Source organism: Siniperca chuatsi, linkage group LG3, assembly GCF_020085105.1.
Source record: "Siniperca chuatsi isolate FFG_IHB_CAS linkage group LG3, ASM2008510v1, whole genome shotgun sequence".
Lineage (NCBI taxonomy): Eukaryota > Metazoa > Chordata > Actinopteri > Centrarchiformes > Sinipercidae > Siniperca > Siniperca chuatsi.
Window position 1 is genome coordinate 9,464,830 of NC_058044.1, and position 20,423 is coordinate 9,485,252.

At 39.4% G+C, this 20,423-nt stretch overlaps 1 protein-coding gene across 10 annotated transcripts in view; it reads right to left on the reverse strand.

The window, feature by feature from the left end:
• The window catches only part of fat1a (FAT atypical cadherin 1a), a 79,420-nt gene that overhangs the window by 47,973 nt on the left and 11,024 nt on the right, over positions 1–20,423 (reverse strand). For all 10 annotated transcript variants that reach the window (XR_006377065.1, XR_006377064.1, XM_044188241.1 and 7 more), the window contains exon 3: positions 11,205–11,519. Coding sequence is in view for 8 of the 10 variants with exons in the window: in XM_044188241.1 (XP_044044176.1) it covers positions 11,205–11,519 (315 nt within the window). In the remaining 2 variants the exon portion in view is untranslated. The remainder of the gene's footprint in view (positions 1–11,204; positions 11,520–20,423) is intronic.

Consider the following 20,423-nt stretch of genomic DNA (forward strand, 5'->3'; position numbering starts at 1 on the left):
AATATGAAAAACAAATCTAAATTAACACAAAGAGAAAGAGCCTGCCTCTACACACCCCCCCCCCCACACACACACACACACACACACCCACCCACCCACCCACCCCCAAACTGACAACACAAATTTAGTTTGGCAAATTTATACGACCTGCAGGAATTACTCTTTGCAGTGTTGCATGATGTCTGCAAGAAAGTTTGCAGAGGATAAGCATGGGTTACATGAGCTAGCGAGCTGTAGATTATTGCCATCAAAGCTAATAGTTCTGCTGTGCCACATCAAAACAGACCACGCAGACTAATTATTCATGTGCTTTAGCAAGGCTGGAGCTGATGGATGATAATGTTTTTAAGCTCCCCTGTGTGCTGTGTTAGGTAACTTCTTTCTCTGTACATGTAGCATAGAGCAGAATACAGATGACAACATTAACCACACCGAGTCTAGGTCTCTGATTTATAATTCCTCTGCAAATCAGCTGCCTAATCAAAGCTTGGCTAGGTATCATAACAGACACAGCGCTTGTAATGTAAACAGTATACTCTCAGTACAGAAGCACAGCACTGCAACAAACCAATGAAATCACAAAACGACTTTATCCAAAGCCCACTTTGGAGAATAGAAATTTGGTTTTAGTTTTGCCTTGCAAAGACTGCAGAGAAGTCCCATTTCACAAACATAATTTACACCATGATTCTGCGACAGCAGGAACACTGGACAATGAGTTAATGACACAGGGTAGAACATTACTGGATGCCTTTTGTTTATGGGTACACATGCTTCTTCAGAAATCTTGTATATTTTGGTTCAGGAGGAATCTCAAAGCTAAACAGGAAGTGAAAGGTTATTTAGTCCTTGTGTCATTGTGGCTACTTGCTTTAGTAAAAATAGCGACAGCAAACTTCAGGTAGTGAGCACGCTCGGATTTCATAAACTATAATACCCTGCTGAAATGTTACTGTCCAGAGAGGCAATACAATTGGCAAGGTGTTATAAATATCAAGCATGTTTGATCTCAAATGCAACAGATGATCCCACCATATAGTGAGCATCTGCCTTTAATCCTATGGTCTGTCCCAGGTTCTTCTTTCCCAAAGATATTCAATTTACTATCATATCAGACAAAAAGCAGCTAATCTTCAAATTGCAGAAGTTGGAACTAGGTATTGTAAAATAACTGGAAACTGTCAAAATAGTTGCTCATTATTTTTCTGTCGATAAACTGATCAATAATAATAATTCACTTACTGTTTCAGCTCTACAACAGTCAGCTAAGCGGTTTAGGGGTATGGCCTCTTGGTGAAATGGTTTGAACCGCAAGCTCAATTTTACTGCTCTCTCACATTTTTAAAGTTAAAGTATTTAAGAATTTTGATGGAGCATGAAACCAGCATCCACTTCAAGATGTAGAGATGTCTGGGAGGAGAATCAAACATCTGAAATGCAAAAAATATGTTGCATCTACTGTGGAAGAGTAAAGCTATTTTGATGCATGTTGTGGCTTAAACTGCTTTTGTTTGCTTCTGTTCCATTTTGTTCTGACATGCTGCCAGCTCGCTGCCAGATCTCTGACCATGGGACTCGCCGCCCACTCTAATATCCAAGCACTGATATCACTTTCAGAAAATAATTCACGACAACTTGTTTCCCAAAAATCTAAACTTTCAAAAATCCAAATCTATTCCCTCTGAACCCTAAGCAGTTTCTGGATGTATACTCACATATCGTCACAAATCCTTGCTCTCCATGTCCTCTCCTCTATCTCGGTGTAAACATAGCCTGCAGTTCAGTCTAATTGGCTGAATTGTTGTCACATGTCTGTTTGTCTCAGCCGAGTCATTCAAACCTTGATTTTTGGCAATTTTTTTAATGAGACTTGTAGATTAAAGTGATTTTGATGAAATATCACTATTTTAAGCTTAGATTTGGTTGTTTTTCCTGATGAAAGCATTCGTCACAGATGCTTCATTCAAGGACCGAAATTAGAAAATCCGACAATCATCTCTGTTACAGCTTCTGGCTGATAAACAATGTAATTTTTTAAAAGAAAAAATGCATTTCAAACCGGAGCATTGTGGGGTCAAGATTAAACTCATCCCGCAAGTTTGATCACTCATGAAAAAGCCACATGCTCGCCAGGAATGCTCCTTTTATGTAGGACTTTGCTGGCACTAGTGTTCCAGCCAATAAAGGGGCATACCTCTCTATCTCTACCTAAATGTTAAGGAACTGTAAAATGATTGGTTGGTAAGCCAGTGCTCACCAGAGAAGTCTGCACTTGAAACCCGCAGCCTTTGTCACACACACACACACACACACACACACACACACACACACACACACACACACACACACACACAAACACACATATGCACACACAAAAGCCATCCTCAGGCGTGGGCTGAGCTGGGCCAACAGTAATTATAGCCATGCTGTTTTGAGAGGGGGAGAAAAACAACAGCAAAGCAGCAGTGGCACTCTCAACCATGTCCTTGAGTGCTACAACTGCTGCTCCAAAATGGAGGCCTGGAGGGAGTTAAGGAGTCCAGGACATTATTGGGTCGGTTCATACCCGGGCATTGCTGCTGTGATTAGCAGTCTTGAGAGTGACACACATATTTATGTGACACATATTTAGCTGTAACTCCAGACAATTGGGAATGTGCTGGGTGTCTGCAGTGGTTGGACTTGTGCAATTTTAAAGTCCTTGAGATATTTAGCATTGTTGTTGAAGAAATGACACTGAGCTATGAAAATTCATTATTTAAACCCTTGCCTTTTCTCTTTTGTTGAGGAAAGCAGCAAAGACTGCAACATTACTTATCACGAAACCCAATGTTCAACCCCAGACAACTATATCAATATTCTCAGTTTCATTATGAGTTAAGTGTCTGCCACTCGAGCCTAAAACAACACTGTGAAAAGTATCTGTTTTCACTGCTCATGATGCCATCTATACTCTCAAATGAAAACTGTGGGACACCAAAATCCAAAGGAGTGTGGGAGTTTAAGAAGGGATTGGTACATCAAAGTAGGATGTGTTTGTCACTTTTAACCAAGTCTCCAAAATGCTGCTGAACAAGAGCTACTGACTGTTCTCTTTTATTGAGAAGTACAGTATTGCTTGGGATGCCATTTAAAAGGCAGTGTAGCCCAACTAAAGGCATGTTCTGTTGTCCAGAAAAACACAGAATTTGCCAAATGCAGCACTGAGAGGCCACATAAAGCAATGCAAAGACATGAATAAATACATATGGTCTTTGTGAAAATGCATATAAGGCATTTAGTGGGGAAGCACTGTTTACATTAGGATTGAGATATCTCAGCACCTCATAGCTGCAAGGCTTATTTGTAATCTGAAAAGACAACCATGTCATGGAAGACTATAGGGGATTCAGGTTCCCAAGTGCTTGTGAAAGTGAATGTTATGGGGAGTTGTGTAAATGGATGGGATGCTTGGAAATGGTGGAGTATAGTGGTACTCGTGTGCACTGACGTAAAGGCGAGCTACTGTAACAAAGAGTTTCCCTACGGGGATCAATAAAGTATTTCTGATTCTGATTCTGATTCTGTACCATAGTGCTGGTAGTTTTGATCTATGTCACCTCTGATATATAAACATGAAATCTGGGAGGTATTAAGGCATTACAAATAGTAACAGTAAGAGACTGTGTGGCCATGCAAGTGAGAAATGCATGCATGTTGAGATTGCAGGCAGGTTATTTGGTTTTAAAACATATTGCTTGATGTGTACACTCAAAGAAAGTCTTGTTAGACCTCAGTGTATTTCACATTGGTCATTAGGCATCTGTCAAATTTACATGTAAAACCACCGAAGTAGTATTGTTGTGGCCATGTCTTGAGAATAAATCTGCAAGGCCAATTAGACTGTTGACCACCTGTCCATCAAATGCTCGCTGTTGAGTATAACAGTGTTAAAAGTTAAACTACTGAGTAAGATAGTAGGTGAGGTAAGACTCGGTGGATATCTGTGTTTATACAGATATGAATGCCTAGCTCTCCTTGAAATACATACACTAGGATTTTGTCTATTTTAAAGCTTGCATGGTGACACCAGCATTAAAAAAGTGAATACATTTCGTGGTGAAGTCAATGTATTCCGATGGCCACAATGGTGGATTAGTTCAATAACGCAACGTAAATCTGTGCAAACTTTTCACGAAGAGTTAAACTTTGGTCGACTCTGACCCACAAATTTGTGCTGTTGAGCAATAGCAATGTCTCCTGGCAGTGCTGACCTTTGAGGAAACGGAGACATTGTTAGTGTAGCTTAATGGCTGTGTTGCACCATCCACTTTTATTTAACCTCCTCTGTTGAAGTATAAACTGCTCCACAAAAGAGGAATGGTTTGAAGAGAGAGAGTCAATGGTACAAATAGGTCTTTTGAAGTAACTATGTGGACTTATTGTCCTGTTGGAGACAGAGCTAACGAGCTGGCTATCTGACAGTTAGCCAGCTCGTTAGCTTGGACAACTTAATTTCCCTCTTCAGTAACACTCTTTGTTGAATGAAATTATGTACAACCCCAAGAACAAAATTCCCTGGCACAGTAGAGAAAATAAAAAGAAGCTTGGAGAGCTTTTGTGACAGACTAATGCTAGCATGTTCCCTGCTGGTTAGCGTGTTAGCAGTTAGCTCGCCAGCTACAGCAGTTCACTAGCTAGCCTTGCGAGTAGACCATACGTCACCAAGCTTCTAGGACCATATATTTCAGGAAGACACACTGATGAATTTCACTGTGCCAACTTATGGTGTGACCAGGCCTTTACAAGGTATCATATATACCCATACGAATGGGGCCTAAGGGTGCTCTAAGTTGTAAAGTAAGTTGTGTTTTTGGGCGACTTTATAAAACATACTGCTGATGAAGAAAGTCAACAGGAGAGAAAAACAAAAAGCTAGTGTGTGTGCAGAAGTGTAGGTATGTGTGTGTGTGTGTTAAAGAGAACTGAAGAAAAAAGCAAGGTGAGCAGATTCAAGTAGTTTGTGAGTAAACACTAAAGGTGGAGAATTAAGAAGAATTAAAATGATGAAATAAGAAGTAATCTACTAGATATAGAAATATGTTGCCTACCAATAAATAAACAATTGTCAATTCATGATACTTTCTCATTTCTTAATTTTCATACTTCAAATACAATGTTGTTAAGAATAGTTAAATAGATAAATTACACAATAAATAGGAGACTTCAAGTAGAAAGAATGAATGGTGATCTGTATCGGCCGATACTGCTTCCAGCTATCGGTGATCCACCCCAAAAATCCTGATCGGCGCATCCTTAATGGAGCCTAAAGCCAACAGTATACTAAGAATGAACTTGAATGTCCACTAAATACAACTACATTCAAATGTGTTGCTGTCTACAAATTTGCACATACAACAGTATACCCATTGTAGCCTAGCTCTGTTCATTTTTTCAAGGCACTTTTACACCTTGCACATCTAAAATGCTTGCTTGTATGGTTCACTTGAGTGGGTGAGGCATTTTGATGTGCACCAACAAGAGCAACCTGGTCCATTTAACAGAGGTGTCTCAGAGCACTTCCACATTAACCCTTGAGCAGGAACATTTTTTTAAGTGATAAAACATTCAAACTAAAACATTGCACATTGTAATTTGACTGTGAAGTGATATCGTAATGTCAGCAACAGTGTTTAATCTGCTCAGCTGTCTGACTGTATTTAAGTTTTGGTTTACTGCACTCGACCTCCTTGTAATAGCGACGGCAGTGCATCTCTGTTGAGACACATCTGTCAATGCCTTATCTTGACCACAGCCTCTGTAAACCCAGACAGGTTTGCCATTGTCAAATAAAAACAGTGTCTTTCAAAATACCAGCAAATCAACAAATCAAGTCTAATTAAAAGGTGTCACTTGATCTGTATTGATGGCATAAAAGGTTGTCATAATTACTATGCTTCATTTTACACAGAAAGAACAAGCCTACTAGATCAGGTCTTGTTTTTTTCTTGCTTTTAGGTCATGAGGTTGGTCACCCTGCATAATGGTTTGGCATTATTAATTTGTCCAGCTGCACTGAATAATCACAATTCTCCTGAGGTGAGTAAATGTTTACTTATCCCGCCTTTTTGCAGGAATGACTGGAAAACCCAGTGTGTGATTTTAGATAGCCTGCTGGTCAAGCAAAAGAGGCGTGACGTGTAACACAACAGCGTCAGCGTCCAGTCCTGCTGGCTCCCCCGTTTTACACAGATGTTGATTTGGCTCTGTTACTACCTCAGCTGTTGGCTTAATGGCGGGACAACAATGACCCCCCATTCCATGTCCGTACGTTGTATACAGAACGGCGAAGCAGAATAACAATATTCCCGCCTTGTACAGGTTGTATAAAAATGGGAAAACTTCAGACACCCACGATGCCAAGATGTGGCATTCTTTACTCTCTGAAAAAAAATTATTGAATGCCACATTTTTTTTAAAGATATCATGCCACAAAGGTCCCAGGTTGGATTTGCTTCAAAGATACTGCGGTTAAACTGAATCTTAGCAAACAAAGCTACCATGACCACTCTTTGAAGTTTTTAAAGGAAAAAATCAGCAATTTTTCATTTCGGGATTTTCTTCTCATAATCTCTTTTGAGAGCTGTGACAATTGTTTGGCCTGCAAATCACCAGAAACATCAGGAAGTTGTTGGAAATATCCATTTCCTATCTCACTTCCCCTGATAGTGTTTGGGGCTTTGGTAAACCACTGATAACACCAGTGTGTGTGTGTGTGTGTTTTCTCCCTCAAACAGAGAAGGCGTCAATGAAAGTTGATATGAGCACCTTGAAAAGTGGATGATTCGCAGCTGCAGTCCCAGTGGCTGTTTTCCCTTACCTTTTCATTCAACCCCGGGGATGACAAATGCACATAAAACCTGTCGAAGGTATCCAAGCTTGCCAAAGCATTACCCACGGCATTCCTTTTCAATTGATGACAATGAGCTGCTGGCTGCAGGGAAAGAAAAAGGATGGGCCAAAATCGTTTAATACGACTGTAAGAATTCACCTGGGTGTATCTTTCTTCATTCGGGTTTAACCACTGGACATTAAAGGGCAAACACAATCAGGTATAGACAGATTTATCCTATTAAAAGGCATGCTCTTGTCAGTTATAACTACACCATTGTCTGGTGACAAATGCAGATAGGCACCATCATTATAGGGTGGAGTTTTCAACAGGCTGAGCACAAATCTCATATATCAGGTCACTATAGACTAATGATAATATGTTCTAAAAGTCAATGGACAGCACCGGGACAATTAGAGAAGCTTTAGAAAGTACTAATACTACATATTGAAAGCTACAATAGGTACAACAGGAAGTAGAGTAATAAGCATTGACCAAGATAAGATAGCTATCGCAGTGATCTTTGCTCCAGCTCTCTCTCCTTAGCTTAGATATGAAAAACTTCCTGTGTGTGTGTGGGGGTGTGGGTGTTCTGACTACATGTTCTGCTTGGTTGCCCTTTCCTAACACATGCATGTTCATGGCATAAGAGCTCTGGCCTTGTAAGTCATAGCACTGTAACAGCATTTCAGAGAAGAGAGAGAGTGATTCACCAGGTAATGAACACTGCTCACTCTCCCACAGAAAAGGTGGGCAACTCATGTCAACAACCTCAGATGAACTAGCTCAGAGATCTGACAACTCCTTTATAAAGAGAAAATAATGCTGGCTGTCTCAAGTGCTGAATGTGTGGACAAACCATCCTTATTCTAAATCTACACCCAAGCAATAAACAACCTTTGACTTCTCTACAATGTAACCAAGTGACATTTTACACAGAGCACATAAAATTATGTATCTGTCTGTCCCACACAGCCCATATCCTGTTGTGATCTGTTGACAGCAAGCCTATGAGTCTTTATCCTGGAAATACAATTCTCCTCAGCTGCCAAATCAGGGCTTAGGAGCCTGGAACAACCGTGGTCATGTGTGTGGGTGGGATGAGATCTGTGCCACCAGACAACTGAGCACTGGTTCATCTTTTAAAATTTCAGACCCAAACAGCATTATTCAAATTAACTGATCTCATACTGATAACATAATTCACTTCCAGCTAGCACAATTTTCACCCCACATGGCTCTGCCTCGCTTTCTCTCTCCCTGTTCCAATCCCTTCAAAAGCAAGGCCATATCAAACCGTTAAGTTCTAAGCTCTCAGACGTTGGGATTGCAATAGTGTCTGCTAGAGAGAAGAGCTGGCCTTGCACTTTAATGACAAACTAAAGTCAGAGAACAGACAAAACAGCAGGACTTGTTTACTTGGCACAAATAAACTAGGCGTAAGCCTTTCATCCTGGGCTTTATTGAGCCAATGTGGTTCTGTGCAGAAAAAGGGCAACCAATGCCACCCAAGGCGTCAAGCGAATTCTTCATATGTGTTTGAAGGTTAACAGGCTGCTAGGAAAACTGCACAAGGCCGTAGCCCATGAGAGAAGGCTAGCTAGTTAGCTTGGAACACATGCCTACGAAGTTCCAAAACCCACAAACAAAACATAGGCCTTAACGTCTTTTCCTTTTTCCCACCCCTTTGTAGAGCTTTGTAGATACGCCAAGACAGGGCCTATGCTTCCAATGCAATTTTAGAACATGTAATTACAGAGACTTACATGTTGTAAATTTAAACATTTTCAAAAACCTGTAATATGCGGTGAGAATGCCATATTGAGTAGATAATGTGGAAATATATCTATTTTGATCTCATTTAATACCACAGATATAGAAAATAAAATATAATTTGTAATCATTCTTCAAGACATTCAGTCCAATTCTGAACTTAAAAAATTGGCTATTTAAACATGTTGCTGTCGTTTTAACTGGCCCTCCGCATAAATCACTGTCTTCTCTGGTAGTCAGCTACACTTGGCTCCCTGTTTCCTCTTGTTTTCTCTCCCCACCTACCTCTCTACCTCCCCCCTATTGCTGCAATCTTCAAAAATAATTAAGAAAGAAAATCAAAGCAACAGAGCAGTGATTTAATGAAGTTTTCTTTGTCCAAACCACTCTTTGTTGAACCTGACGCGAGAGGCTCTGGTGTCCCACTGATAAAAGTTTTAACATGCTTTAAGATGCATGAATGGGTCTTATCATTATGCTTCAGCGTGCTCTGTATAACGAGTTGTGTTTTTTTTTTTCAGAGAGCTTCTGACGCTTATAAAAAAGAACCACGTAAAGATACAGCCAATTCTACTTTAAAGAGGTTCTGCCCACAGTGGACTTGACCATAAGCTTCATAAAAACTCCATAATCCTAGGAGTAGGAAATAATTACTTCAGATATGTGGGTTAAGAAGACTTTCTTCAACTCCTGAATTAGTGATGTACAGTAAGTTTACTGCCGGCATTTATTAAAATCTAGAAACAATGCACAGTAGCATCTAGGCTACTTTTTTCATGAAGATCATGAATTTTACGAATGCATGATCTTCGGTGGGAAAAGAGATTAATATACAGTCGTGTGGTAAAATTAAATACCAAAAAATGCCATTCAGTTTTAGGATCAGCTGCTTCAGTGTAAACATTCCTTTCCAGTTATGGTACCATATTATCACAGGTTACTCATCCACAGAAGGGCAAAAAAACCCAGAATATATTTTTAAGACACAAATGATTGCAAAGATATTTTCTTCACAGCTCAAGGTCTGCCTGCGTGTTATGTATGACTGCTTTGTTGGAAGATAAATATTCGATTTCCCAGTACTTTCCTTTTTCAGCCTCCCAGACATCTTATCGGCATATGTAAGCTGATCTTGTCATGCATGCAGACAAAACACCCTATGTGTCCGCATACCTAAGGTTTCCCCTTTTCTTTATCATTTATTTTTACTTTCTTTTCCTGTCCATTGGGAGGTGCCCAGCACTACTGGGAGGCTTGTTTGGGAGGCATGCTACATGATGAATCCTTATTTGGTCAGAAAATTCACATTGCCACTTCCAGCAGAAATAACTCCAGTTTGTTGATGTGACAACCTTGGGAAACAGGACCACACACATCAGTGAGGACAAACTGGAGCAACAGCTTCACTTCCCATTCCTCATTTCATTTTAATGAGCACTTGCATTCAAAGCAATAAGGCACCTGTGTGTAAGCTAGGTAAGAAAGAATAACAAATTCAGTAATTGGCACATCCAGTGAAAGATACAGAGTTTAACCATCTCATTTTGCTACTGTGATCTATGTTAAAATGTCAAATATGGAGTGATTTGAATGTACATTAACTGATGTTCTTGATTTATTTTATATTTTTATAATGAATGAGGTAAACTTAAAAGCTCTGAGTGGGTTTAGACACACATGTAGGACAGATTTTTCAATGGACTCACACTTAAATTCAAAAGTCCAGCATAACAAAAATATCTCCTCTCTGTGAATCTGTAAATTCACAGAAAGGCTCTGTGTGTGCATGGAGCTTCACTTTGCACCAATTACAAGTATTTTCTCTGCTATTCAACTAACTATAGCCTGCTCCTGCAACTTTAAAAGAAGCCAATGAAATATTAATCATCACACCATTTCCAGAGTACCATCCGAGAACATACTTTAGAGTGTTAGAGTGGAAAAGCCCCTGTAGGCTCAACCCACTCCTGTCCTGGGTTAAAATATTGTGTTCACACAGATCTTCCTTTTCACAAGAAAGGGAACAGGAAGATCATAGAAGCTCACCAGCTTGTCAGCCACGCTCTACAGTATATCTCAAACCCTGGCCCCTAAAAGGATAATTTAAAATGTAGTACAATTCTTTATATATGTTTCAATTTCATGACCTTTAAAGTAGTAAATGGCTTTAGATGAGGCAAATACATGTGGCATTTCATGCAGAATTTCTTCATATGTATCAATCAGTCGGGATATCCCATTTGATCCCTGCTTACATGAAAAGACTAAGATGTGACCATAGCGATGTAAGACTGTACAACCAGCTATTGTTTTTCAAATGTAATCATTTAGACATTGGTTGGATAAACTGTACATCGAGAAAAAAGGGCTACCTTTCAAAAGCTTTACCCTATGAGCTGATTTCTTTTTAGTAGTTAAAAGTTTCTTTCTCAAGCTAGCAGCCATATTCAAGGTTACCATTTGTCCTGGAATACAATATAAGCTCATGAGCAGGGACTCCCTGCTCTGAGGATGAAATTTATAGTGACATTAATTGCGATCACAGTAACACCAATCTTACCTGTCTTGGCATTAATGGCAAAGAAACCCTGGGGATTGCCGCTGGTGATCCTGTAGGTGAGTTTATCACTGGCCTTGGCATCAGGATCAACTGCATTTATCTGGATGATTGACACATCTTTAGGGGAGTTCTCCATGACAGAAGGGTAGTAGACAGGTTCTGAGGTTTGCGGTGCATTGTCATTGACGTCCTGCACTTCGACGTAGACCTCGACAAATGCAGAGAGCGGCACCACGCCACGATCAATCGCATAGACTGTGAGCCAGTAATGAGGTGTCGTCTCACGATCCAGCAGTTCTTGTGTTCGGATAATACCTATGAGATGACAAAGACATAAACAAACTCTTTAGCCTGCATCGTGTCAGGGAACATTTGTATGTGCAACATGTGCAGTCTCACATCACTGCCTGCACTATCAGTGATCTCTGAAATCGATTTCTGGTAATGAAGAGAACAGAAGCTTGAACACCAGCTGCCCCTGAACAGGCAGATGTAGAGTTGGTTGAAGGCACCTTGACTGAAACATGTCAAGGTGGTATATTAACAACAACCAGTCAGTGCTTTCATGTTTACATTCACTGGCAGGGAAGTTTTTTTTTTACTGCTATGTGGAGGCTGCAGCCTTCAGCTGAGCAAACAAACTGTGAGTGGTATAAGTTAACAATGGTTAAATGGACAAGTGGAGGATGGGTAGGAAAGAACTAAAAGGGTATATATGGATATATCGGACTGGTTGAGAGTATAAAAAAGTCTAAATGCAGCATGCAACAAGTTTAAATAGCACAAAGATGTTTTGTGTAAGTACTTGTCTGTCAAAAATCAGAGGCATAAGTTTTGTATCAACAAGGTACATTTTAATGTCATAAAAAATGCAAGTTGCAAACAATGCAGTTCTGTTGGACACAAATCTACTTGCTTGACCTGTAACTATAACACCTGTCAACACTAGTTTAGATGTTTAAATGGCTGAAACTGGCTGCCAGTTGGCTGTTCTTGCTGATCTTTCTGAGGAAAAGCTAGCAGCAAAGTTCACAGGAGTGAATTTGCTTTAGTGCTTTTCATCTCCACCCGACCCCACTTACAAGTCCTCACCAGGTGCTCAGTAGGTACATTTGGAAAGGCATAAGTGTGTCTGTGTGTGAGTGTGTACATTACCATGTGTGCATTTAAATAGGTGTAGGGGTGTTTCAGTTTGAGGGAGAGGGTGTGTGCACATGTCTATGTGTTAGTTTTTTGTGAAAAGTGTTACTTAAGCCCCTTTCACACTGGACAAAACCCCCACTAACACCCACTAACATCTGGCTTTTGTCTTCAGTGGGAAAGGGTGCAATTGGCATTCATTTCAGGGTCAAATGACTCTGCAGTAGTCACCGGTATTCATGGGCTTCAGCTCCGATCAGCAGTGATGGAAACATGACAACCGGGTGGACACGCTAATTTTTGCCCTTTTTCCGGTGTGGTGCTATAACGGGCGTTGAAGTTCCAGACGTTGGCTCTTAAATAGCCAGGAACATTATTTATTGTTTTGGAGAAAAACGTGCAACAGAGATTTTGTTCTACTTATTCACTCAAACATTATTCCAAATTAGTCGCCGCTGAGTTCGAAAGAGAGACTGCAGTAAAAGATATTTTTAAAAAGCACTAACATTGTTGCTGGCCTCCATGCTGCTTTTTACAGTTTACTAACCCTGTTTTCCAGCACATTTGTGACATCAAACATGACCCATCAAAAAAAAAACTCAGGGTCCAAAATTAACACCCGCCAAGAGTCCCAAATGCAGGCAGATTTTTCATTTGGCGAGTAAATCTCGGAAGGCTATCCGCCACACTGGCAGGTAAATGTTTGTACCAAAATCGTCATGTAATAACAAACTATGCTGAGAGTCTCTACCACGTTTTGGTGTCATTTACAGGCGCGCTGCTTCTGTCCTCTGCTGTCTGTTGCTGCAACCCAGTATCACGCCAAAGCGTGTAAGACACCCACCGGTCCACCGTGGCAAGTGTCACGTTTCGCCAAACCATAGACTGCAATAATAAATATGCAACGTCCGGTTAGACTTTCAAAATAAAACTTGGTGGGGAACATTTCAGACGGTCACAGTTTGGTTAGGTTTAGGCACCAAAACTACTTGGTCAGGTTTAGGAAAAGATCATGGTTTGGGTTAGAATAACTACTTCCTTAAAACAATCGTCGATTACTGGTTTCACACGAGAAATAAACCCGGTCTGTGTTTTACCCATTACTTTTATGTTTGATCCTTAAGTACATTTAATAGCAAATATTTCAGTAGAATTTTGACATCAAGACTTCTTGAGTTACATTCAGGCTTGAATTGATTAACCTTTGATCAATATATTAGAATAATTTTGCTTCAAATTTTGCCCTGGCCTCTTCTTTAAGTTTGTATTCAACATCTCAATGAAATATACTGAAAGCAATGTATATGTAACACAAAAACTTGCACATGTGAGGTCCCATTATTTCAACAAGCACAATATATAAGGCAGTGAAGGGCAACATAAGCACAAAAATTTCTTCCAGACAATGGAAACCCTGACAACCTTCATAATAACAACCTTTTTCATGTCTCTGTTATTTGCAATGCGTGTATAACCTTGATAAGTGCAATGGAAATTTATAGCTATACTTGATTTTATTATTATCTGAAACTAATAAAAGTGAATCATAGTATAGGCACGCCCGTATCATATCCGAATATGGGTGTCCATTTTCTACAATGAGTCTGAATCTATAACACACTTAGTTACTAGTTTACATAGACTATCTCTTTGCTGCTGCTGCCTTTGTTTACTCACTGTTTACAGCCTTGCCTTGGGTAACGACAGATTTCTCAGAAAAGAGATAACATTCCAAATAACTCTTCACAAAATTCACAAATTTAACACGGCAGGGGAATTTGGGGGTACAGCTCATTTATTCTCTCACCCTACTTTAGTTTAGCGTCCCTGCATTTTTCGCCTGGAATCCTCTCTTGTCATTAGTCATCATTATAGCTCTCTCAAATTAGCTTGAGACATGTAATAAGAAAGGTAGTCGGCAAAGGAAAATAGGTATCTCCCCAAATGTTTCCTAAAGCCAGGAGTCCAATAGCAAAAACAACATCGACCAGTTTATCAACAATGCAAATTAGACGACTCTGTATAATCAAACTAATGGCTTAAAGCTGACAATACACAGAGAGAAACACAACGCGATCGCAATAATTTAGAAATAAAATAACATGGTAATGACAAATTTATGACAACTTGCAGTGGATAATAAAGAGCGCTACTGGAAGAAAAAGTGCAGGATATTGCAAATGTTAGAAGTGCAGATGCTTATGTGAGCCATCCTGAGCAGAGACACAAAAGGATAGGAGGATAAATGTTTTAGACACCCGCAGAGAGGGAATTAGTGGATAAGGGGACATTAAATTAAGAACGTTTAAGATGAGAATGAATGAGAAGGTGAAAATGGTTAGAGAGGTTGGTGTGAGGAGGGGAGGTACAGTAGAGCAGAGGTGGTCATGTGCGCACATGCACACGTGCTAATAAGACTGAAGTACAAGAGAAAAGAAGAAACAAATGGGAAAGTATGAGACATCTTTTGTGCCTCTGCCAGGGAGATGCCCATGCTTGAGTGCTGCTCTGTTTGGCTGGCAGACACCAGCGTAGCAAAACAATTCCACTTTCACCAGGGTCATGCTTTTTGCTCACAGTTCTTCACCTCGTATCTATCAGCATACGGGAGATAACTTCATATTTTGGAAAACTTGCAACATGAATACAACTGCACCTGCAAGCGGAATGTTACTGTCCACACTTTGGCCTTTTCAAACTAAATGTCAATGCTGACTCGCACACTTAAAGAGTTTTTTGTTCATATTTATCTCTGAAGAGACTGAAAAACAGATAAGCTTTACCTTAAATGTGTAAAACAGCACAGAATATGAAAAGCTATCCGCCATGGTCTTTGGCTGAACAGTTACTAACAAAGCACATGAAAGGTGAATCTGAAGAATTTAGTTGCCACACCCATTCCATATACCTAGCCTACCCACTTAGGCAGTAGCAAAACCTGCCCTCAGGCCACAAGAAAAAAAAAACAGCCTCTGCCAGATTTACTTTTTCCGCTTTTTTTCTCCTTGTTCTTTTCTTTTCCTTCTGACTTTGTTCTTCAAAGTTACTTGAGCACAGTGGCAGTGTGAGGGAGTCTTCAGACAGCCAAAGGATTTCAAATTATCAAGGCCAGCAGGTATTTTACGTATGAGTGTCCTTAAAACAACGTCCTGTACAGATACACAATGAGTTCATGTTATAACAACTTAAGAGTAACAGTGAAGGCACAGTTTGCAGCAGTTTGAAGAGGGTGAAATTTGCTTTCGAAAAGCTGCTTAAACTGTTCACTGCATGTCACAAGTTGTCTAGTGAAACCAAGTAGAGTACTAAATATAGTATATGCTCTCAGTACAAGATTAAGACTCACAAAATTCAGATTGTCTCTTGTGCTGATTTTCAAATTTCTGCCCTGACTCTGGAAACTTGCATTTGACCATTTAACCAGTCACCCAAAATGTTGTGATTATGTGCTGCCAGTTCAACGTACACCTGCGCTTCCTTGTTCATTTTGCAGTTTAAAAGTTGGGGCTTGCTTTGAACTACCTCAGTTAATTCAGCTCACCCCTACCCCACATTCCTCAGCCTTCTCAGGCCTCTCGCTCGCATGCTTACTTAAACTTTCTCAGGGCTTTCTCCCCCCTCTCTTTCTACAGCCCTGGCAAAATGCTTCAAATTCCACTACCACATTGTAGGGCCTAGTGTAATAGAAAGAGTCATAAACTAAGCTTTCTGTTACCCAGCAACTTAATATCACATCATCCCAAAGTTCTCAGACATCTGTAGCCAAGATCCGTGCTTCAAAGATATTAAACCTGTTGGTATTAATGGCTGAAACCTTACAAAAATTCAAAGATCTAAAGGCAAAAATATGTTTTGTTGTTGTATATTAAAAACATTGCCTGAAGCACTCATTTCATCATTTCAGTGCAATATGATGCGGTGGTTATTAGTCAAAGGCAAAAAAGAGTCACTATAAATATTATTTTGTTCTTAAATTCACAGACATTTTTTTTGTGAAATTAGAGAAAATTACATCTGGGCTGGGTTGCACAGGCTATTCATAAATCAATTACTAAGTTTGTGTTTCTAAGTCCTTCCAAAGTTCTTAGTAACTACCAGCTAGTTTCAAACTAGTGATTTACTAAATCACTTAAATGTAGGTGTTACTTTGAAACAAGTATTTCTTCATCTTTGCAGATATAAATAAAACAGAGTTTGTAGTATTCATAAAGTTTAGCCTGAGTGGGAAATATTTGATTATGCTAACCTAGCTACTGTAAGTAGGTAATTTAGCAAAATGTTATTGGCATAATGTTTTGTTATTTGTAGAATCTTGTATTATTTTTTGAAATGTAATTAAAAAAACGTGTACAATTTTAATTTAAAATCTTCCCACTACATCAGTATTAAACAGCATTTTGATGTGTCGACCATATTCCAAATTAGTCTCTTTTACTCTTCACTCTGAACAGGTTATATATTACCAAGCCAGGCTATATATTAGCATGCTAACATTAGCTTTGTCAGTTATATCAGTTTGCTATGCAACATACACCTGGCAGTTACTGGGTGTAAATATATATAACAACTAATCTCTACATTAGAACTAGTTTGTGTAGTGCAACCCATCTTAATTTAGTGATGTGTAAAGGGGCAATCACAGAGAGATGCGCCGCTAGAAACGCATTGCCAGCAAAACCATTGTTTTGTGTGCTCCTCTCTTGAATCGCGCGTCACGTTATTCTAGCTGTTTTTGGGTGCACATAAAAGTTAAAATATTCTCAATTTTTCAGCACAAGGTCGCACCGCTCATCAATGTCAAACTTGGCCCCCGGCAGCCAATCAAATCAAGCAAGAGGCGGGCTTTACTACTTTACCACTTTCTTCCTGTTGCTTGAGCAGCCAGGTGAATCTCTCTGGTGAGTGCCGTTTACTATGCCGATCATAAATAATATGAAATGATCATGGTCAGAGTTCTATGTTAAGCTGATCTTTTATGCCTTTCATGTTACACTTGCATGCATAAAATACTGTACATGTACTGCTATGAACAGGCTTAAAGTAAGTGAAATGGCTCTCTGACTCACATTAATTCTTCAGTTTTGTTTGAAGGGTACACAGGGGGTCAGAATAAATTAGGATAGGTCTTGGAGATAATCATAATGATGATACAGTATCACACAAACACCATGTATATCTTATCGCCTTCAATATCCCGGCCTATTGAGCCAGTGAGCCATTTCCACTTCATGCATCACTGTGCACAATGTATACTGTCTATACTGGCAGAACAATTGCTGTCAACAGCTGGCTTAAGGGAAAATGGTACTTAAGACAAGCTCCATCATTTCACCAGCCTAGCAATGCAGAACACTGATACTCTGTATATCAGTGTAATCCTATTGTTTTTTGTTTGTTTGTTTTTTTACTAGGATATAAACCTTTTTCATAGCCAGTACTGATAATGAGTTCCTTAGCAATAATGTAAAACTCATGTCTAAAGAAAACATGAAAATTATATATTTATGCACTGACTGCGAGTGAGCGTTGGAAAGAGAAAAAAAACTTTTGATACAGTTGTTACATGTCTGTGATTTATGACTGAATGGGGTTTTCTTTCCTCGTTTAAAAAAAAAATTGCCTGTTAATTCCAGTTGAGATAGCTTTTGGGACTTAGCTGATGATACAAAGCTTCCATTGTTACTGGGAACAGCGTTATTTCAAAGGCCTTTGACAGGCCTCAGAGCAATACTCCTTGATTCAATATCACAGTATTATTTAGGAACAGTTGCTATACCTCCTAGCCCAGAAGAGCTCTCTGCCTGTGCTTCTGATAACAAACACAGGGTCTGTCTTTTTCTATACCCCCACCCCTCTGAATATTTTTCTATCTTGCTATACTATAGTTCTCTCTATATTCTCATTGTATATGGTAACCCCAGCTGGCCTAAGGAGAATGTAGACTTTCAGCTGACAGCAAATCATTTCCAGAGGAGAGATAATATGTTGCACAGTCGCAAAACAAAAGTTTTAATAACATAACCTAACACAACAAAACATTATTAGCTTCAAAATGGCAGTATTTAAAGGAATAGTTAGATATTTTGGGAAATATGCTTAATAGTAATAATAATAACTTTATTTATATAAGAAGTTTTACAAAGACAGACTTTGACAGACAAAGCAATTAATGCCTTTCTTGCCGACAGTTAGATGAGAAGATTGATACCACTTTCATGTCTGCACAGTAAATGTGAAGCTACAGCCAGCAGCCAGGTAGGTTAGCTTAGCATAAAGACTAGAAGCAGGGGGAAACAGCTAAACAAAAGCCACCTACCAGCACCTCTAATTAACAAGTTATATATCTTGAGTCTCTGCTGGTTGCCTGGAAACCTCATTGTGACAACAGGGCTCCAAGTCACTACGCCCGGCCAAGAAACAAAACACAATTCCTCATAAAACCACAACTCGTCATTTTTACACCTCGGTTTTTCTACGGATTAAACAAACGAGGTATAACGTGTTAATTAATTAGCTTTAGAGGTGCTGGGTTTCCCCCGTTCCGGTCTTTATGCTAAGCTAGCTAACTGGCTGATGGCAGTAGCTTCATATTTACCATTCAAGCATGCGCGTGGTATCGATCTTCTCATCTAACTCTCGGCAAGAAAGTCAATAATGGAATTTCCCCAAAATATTTCTTAAATGCAAGGCAACATCACTGGATTATAATATTTTTGTGAAGGCAATGATGTTGTCGTGTCCACTTCCTAGAGTTCTAAATACGTTTGCACTGGCCTTGTGAGAGCTGGCTAAAATAAATGTAGGCTTACTGACACTGGTCTCATGGGAGTGTTGTGGCGGCCTGTGATTGCAAAGTCCCCAGTTTGATTTTTGGCCGGGGACCTTTGCCATTCCCCGATCTCTTTCCCCTCCTTTTCTATCACTTTTCTACTGTCTACCTTGGAATAAAAGCAAAAATGCCCCAAAGAATACTGTTAAAATAGTACCGTATTATAGTCAGTATTATGTTTAAATTAATCAATAAAAAATAAATATGACAACTTAAATTGATAGATGAAAAGTACCACCCACTTTACTGCACCTGAGTGCATTTGTGGTCAGCGCTGTCACTTGCCAAGTATCAGACAGCATGAAATTGGCTATAAATGCCTTAAATAGTCGTTGAAATTTGAAAAAAAGGATAAAAGCATGTCAGTATCTCTTATATCTCTGCCATAATTTAGCGGAGAGAGCCCCTGGTGAAGATGTTCAGATGTGTCTGTGGGGAAGATGCTAATGTTTTCAAAATATCACTGCTGTTTGTACTACTTAATGCTATAAACTGCTGTTTAGAACAGTGGTTCTGTTTACCACCAGTGGCTTTAAGTATTCAATAATAAACTAAAACTATACAATGAAACTGGTTTTTGAGCATTGTATTTTATTAAATAAAATAAGCAAATGTCTGTAACATCATTATGGACTTCTGAATGTTCCTTGGGGCCCAATCTGCAATACTATCCACAGTACATCAACAAGAATAGAAAGGTATAGAGCTAATAATTCATGAGAGTGTTAGCATGACAACAGTTAACACACAATGAAGCACATCTTCTGCACAAGGCAGCCTTAAGTTTCTTTAAAAAGATTTAATGGACTGAAAGAACAACATACTTTTAACTGGGGAAAGTGTGTTTTTCATTTAGGAACCTACAATCAACTTTGTCCCGCTGCACATTCCTGGTCCCGTCGCCACAGTAACAGCACTCAAGCAAAGACTATTTGGAATCATGTGCCATTTTGCAGTCCCAATTTTATCTCAAACATATAGGCACTGAACAGAAAAGTAGGCACAGAGGGCAACAGTTCTCACTTTTAGCAAACTATACTTGATGTCAAAACACCGACCATAAACAAATACAAGCATACGTCTTTTCATTATTGTCAAGAATCTGTTAACTGAACAAGAGGAGAGTGGAAAAAGAAGTGAAGGACTGGCAATTTTTTTTGGTGGAAATGGAAAAAACACTAACAGGACTTTTTCATTATGCATCAAACTGTTTCATTTGCTTTCACAAAGGACACATTTACAACACAGGC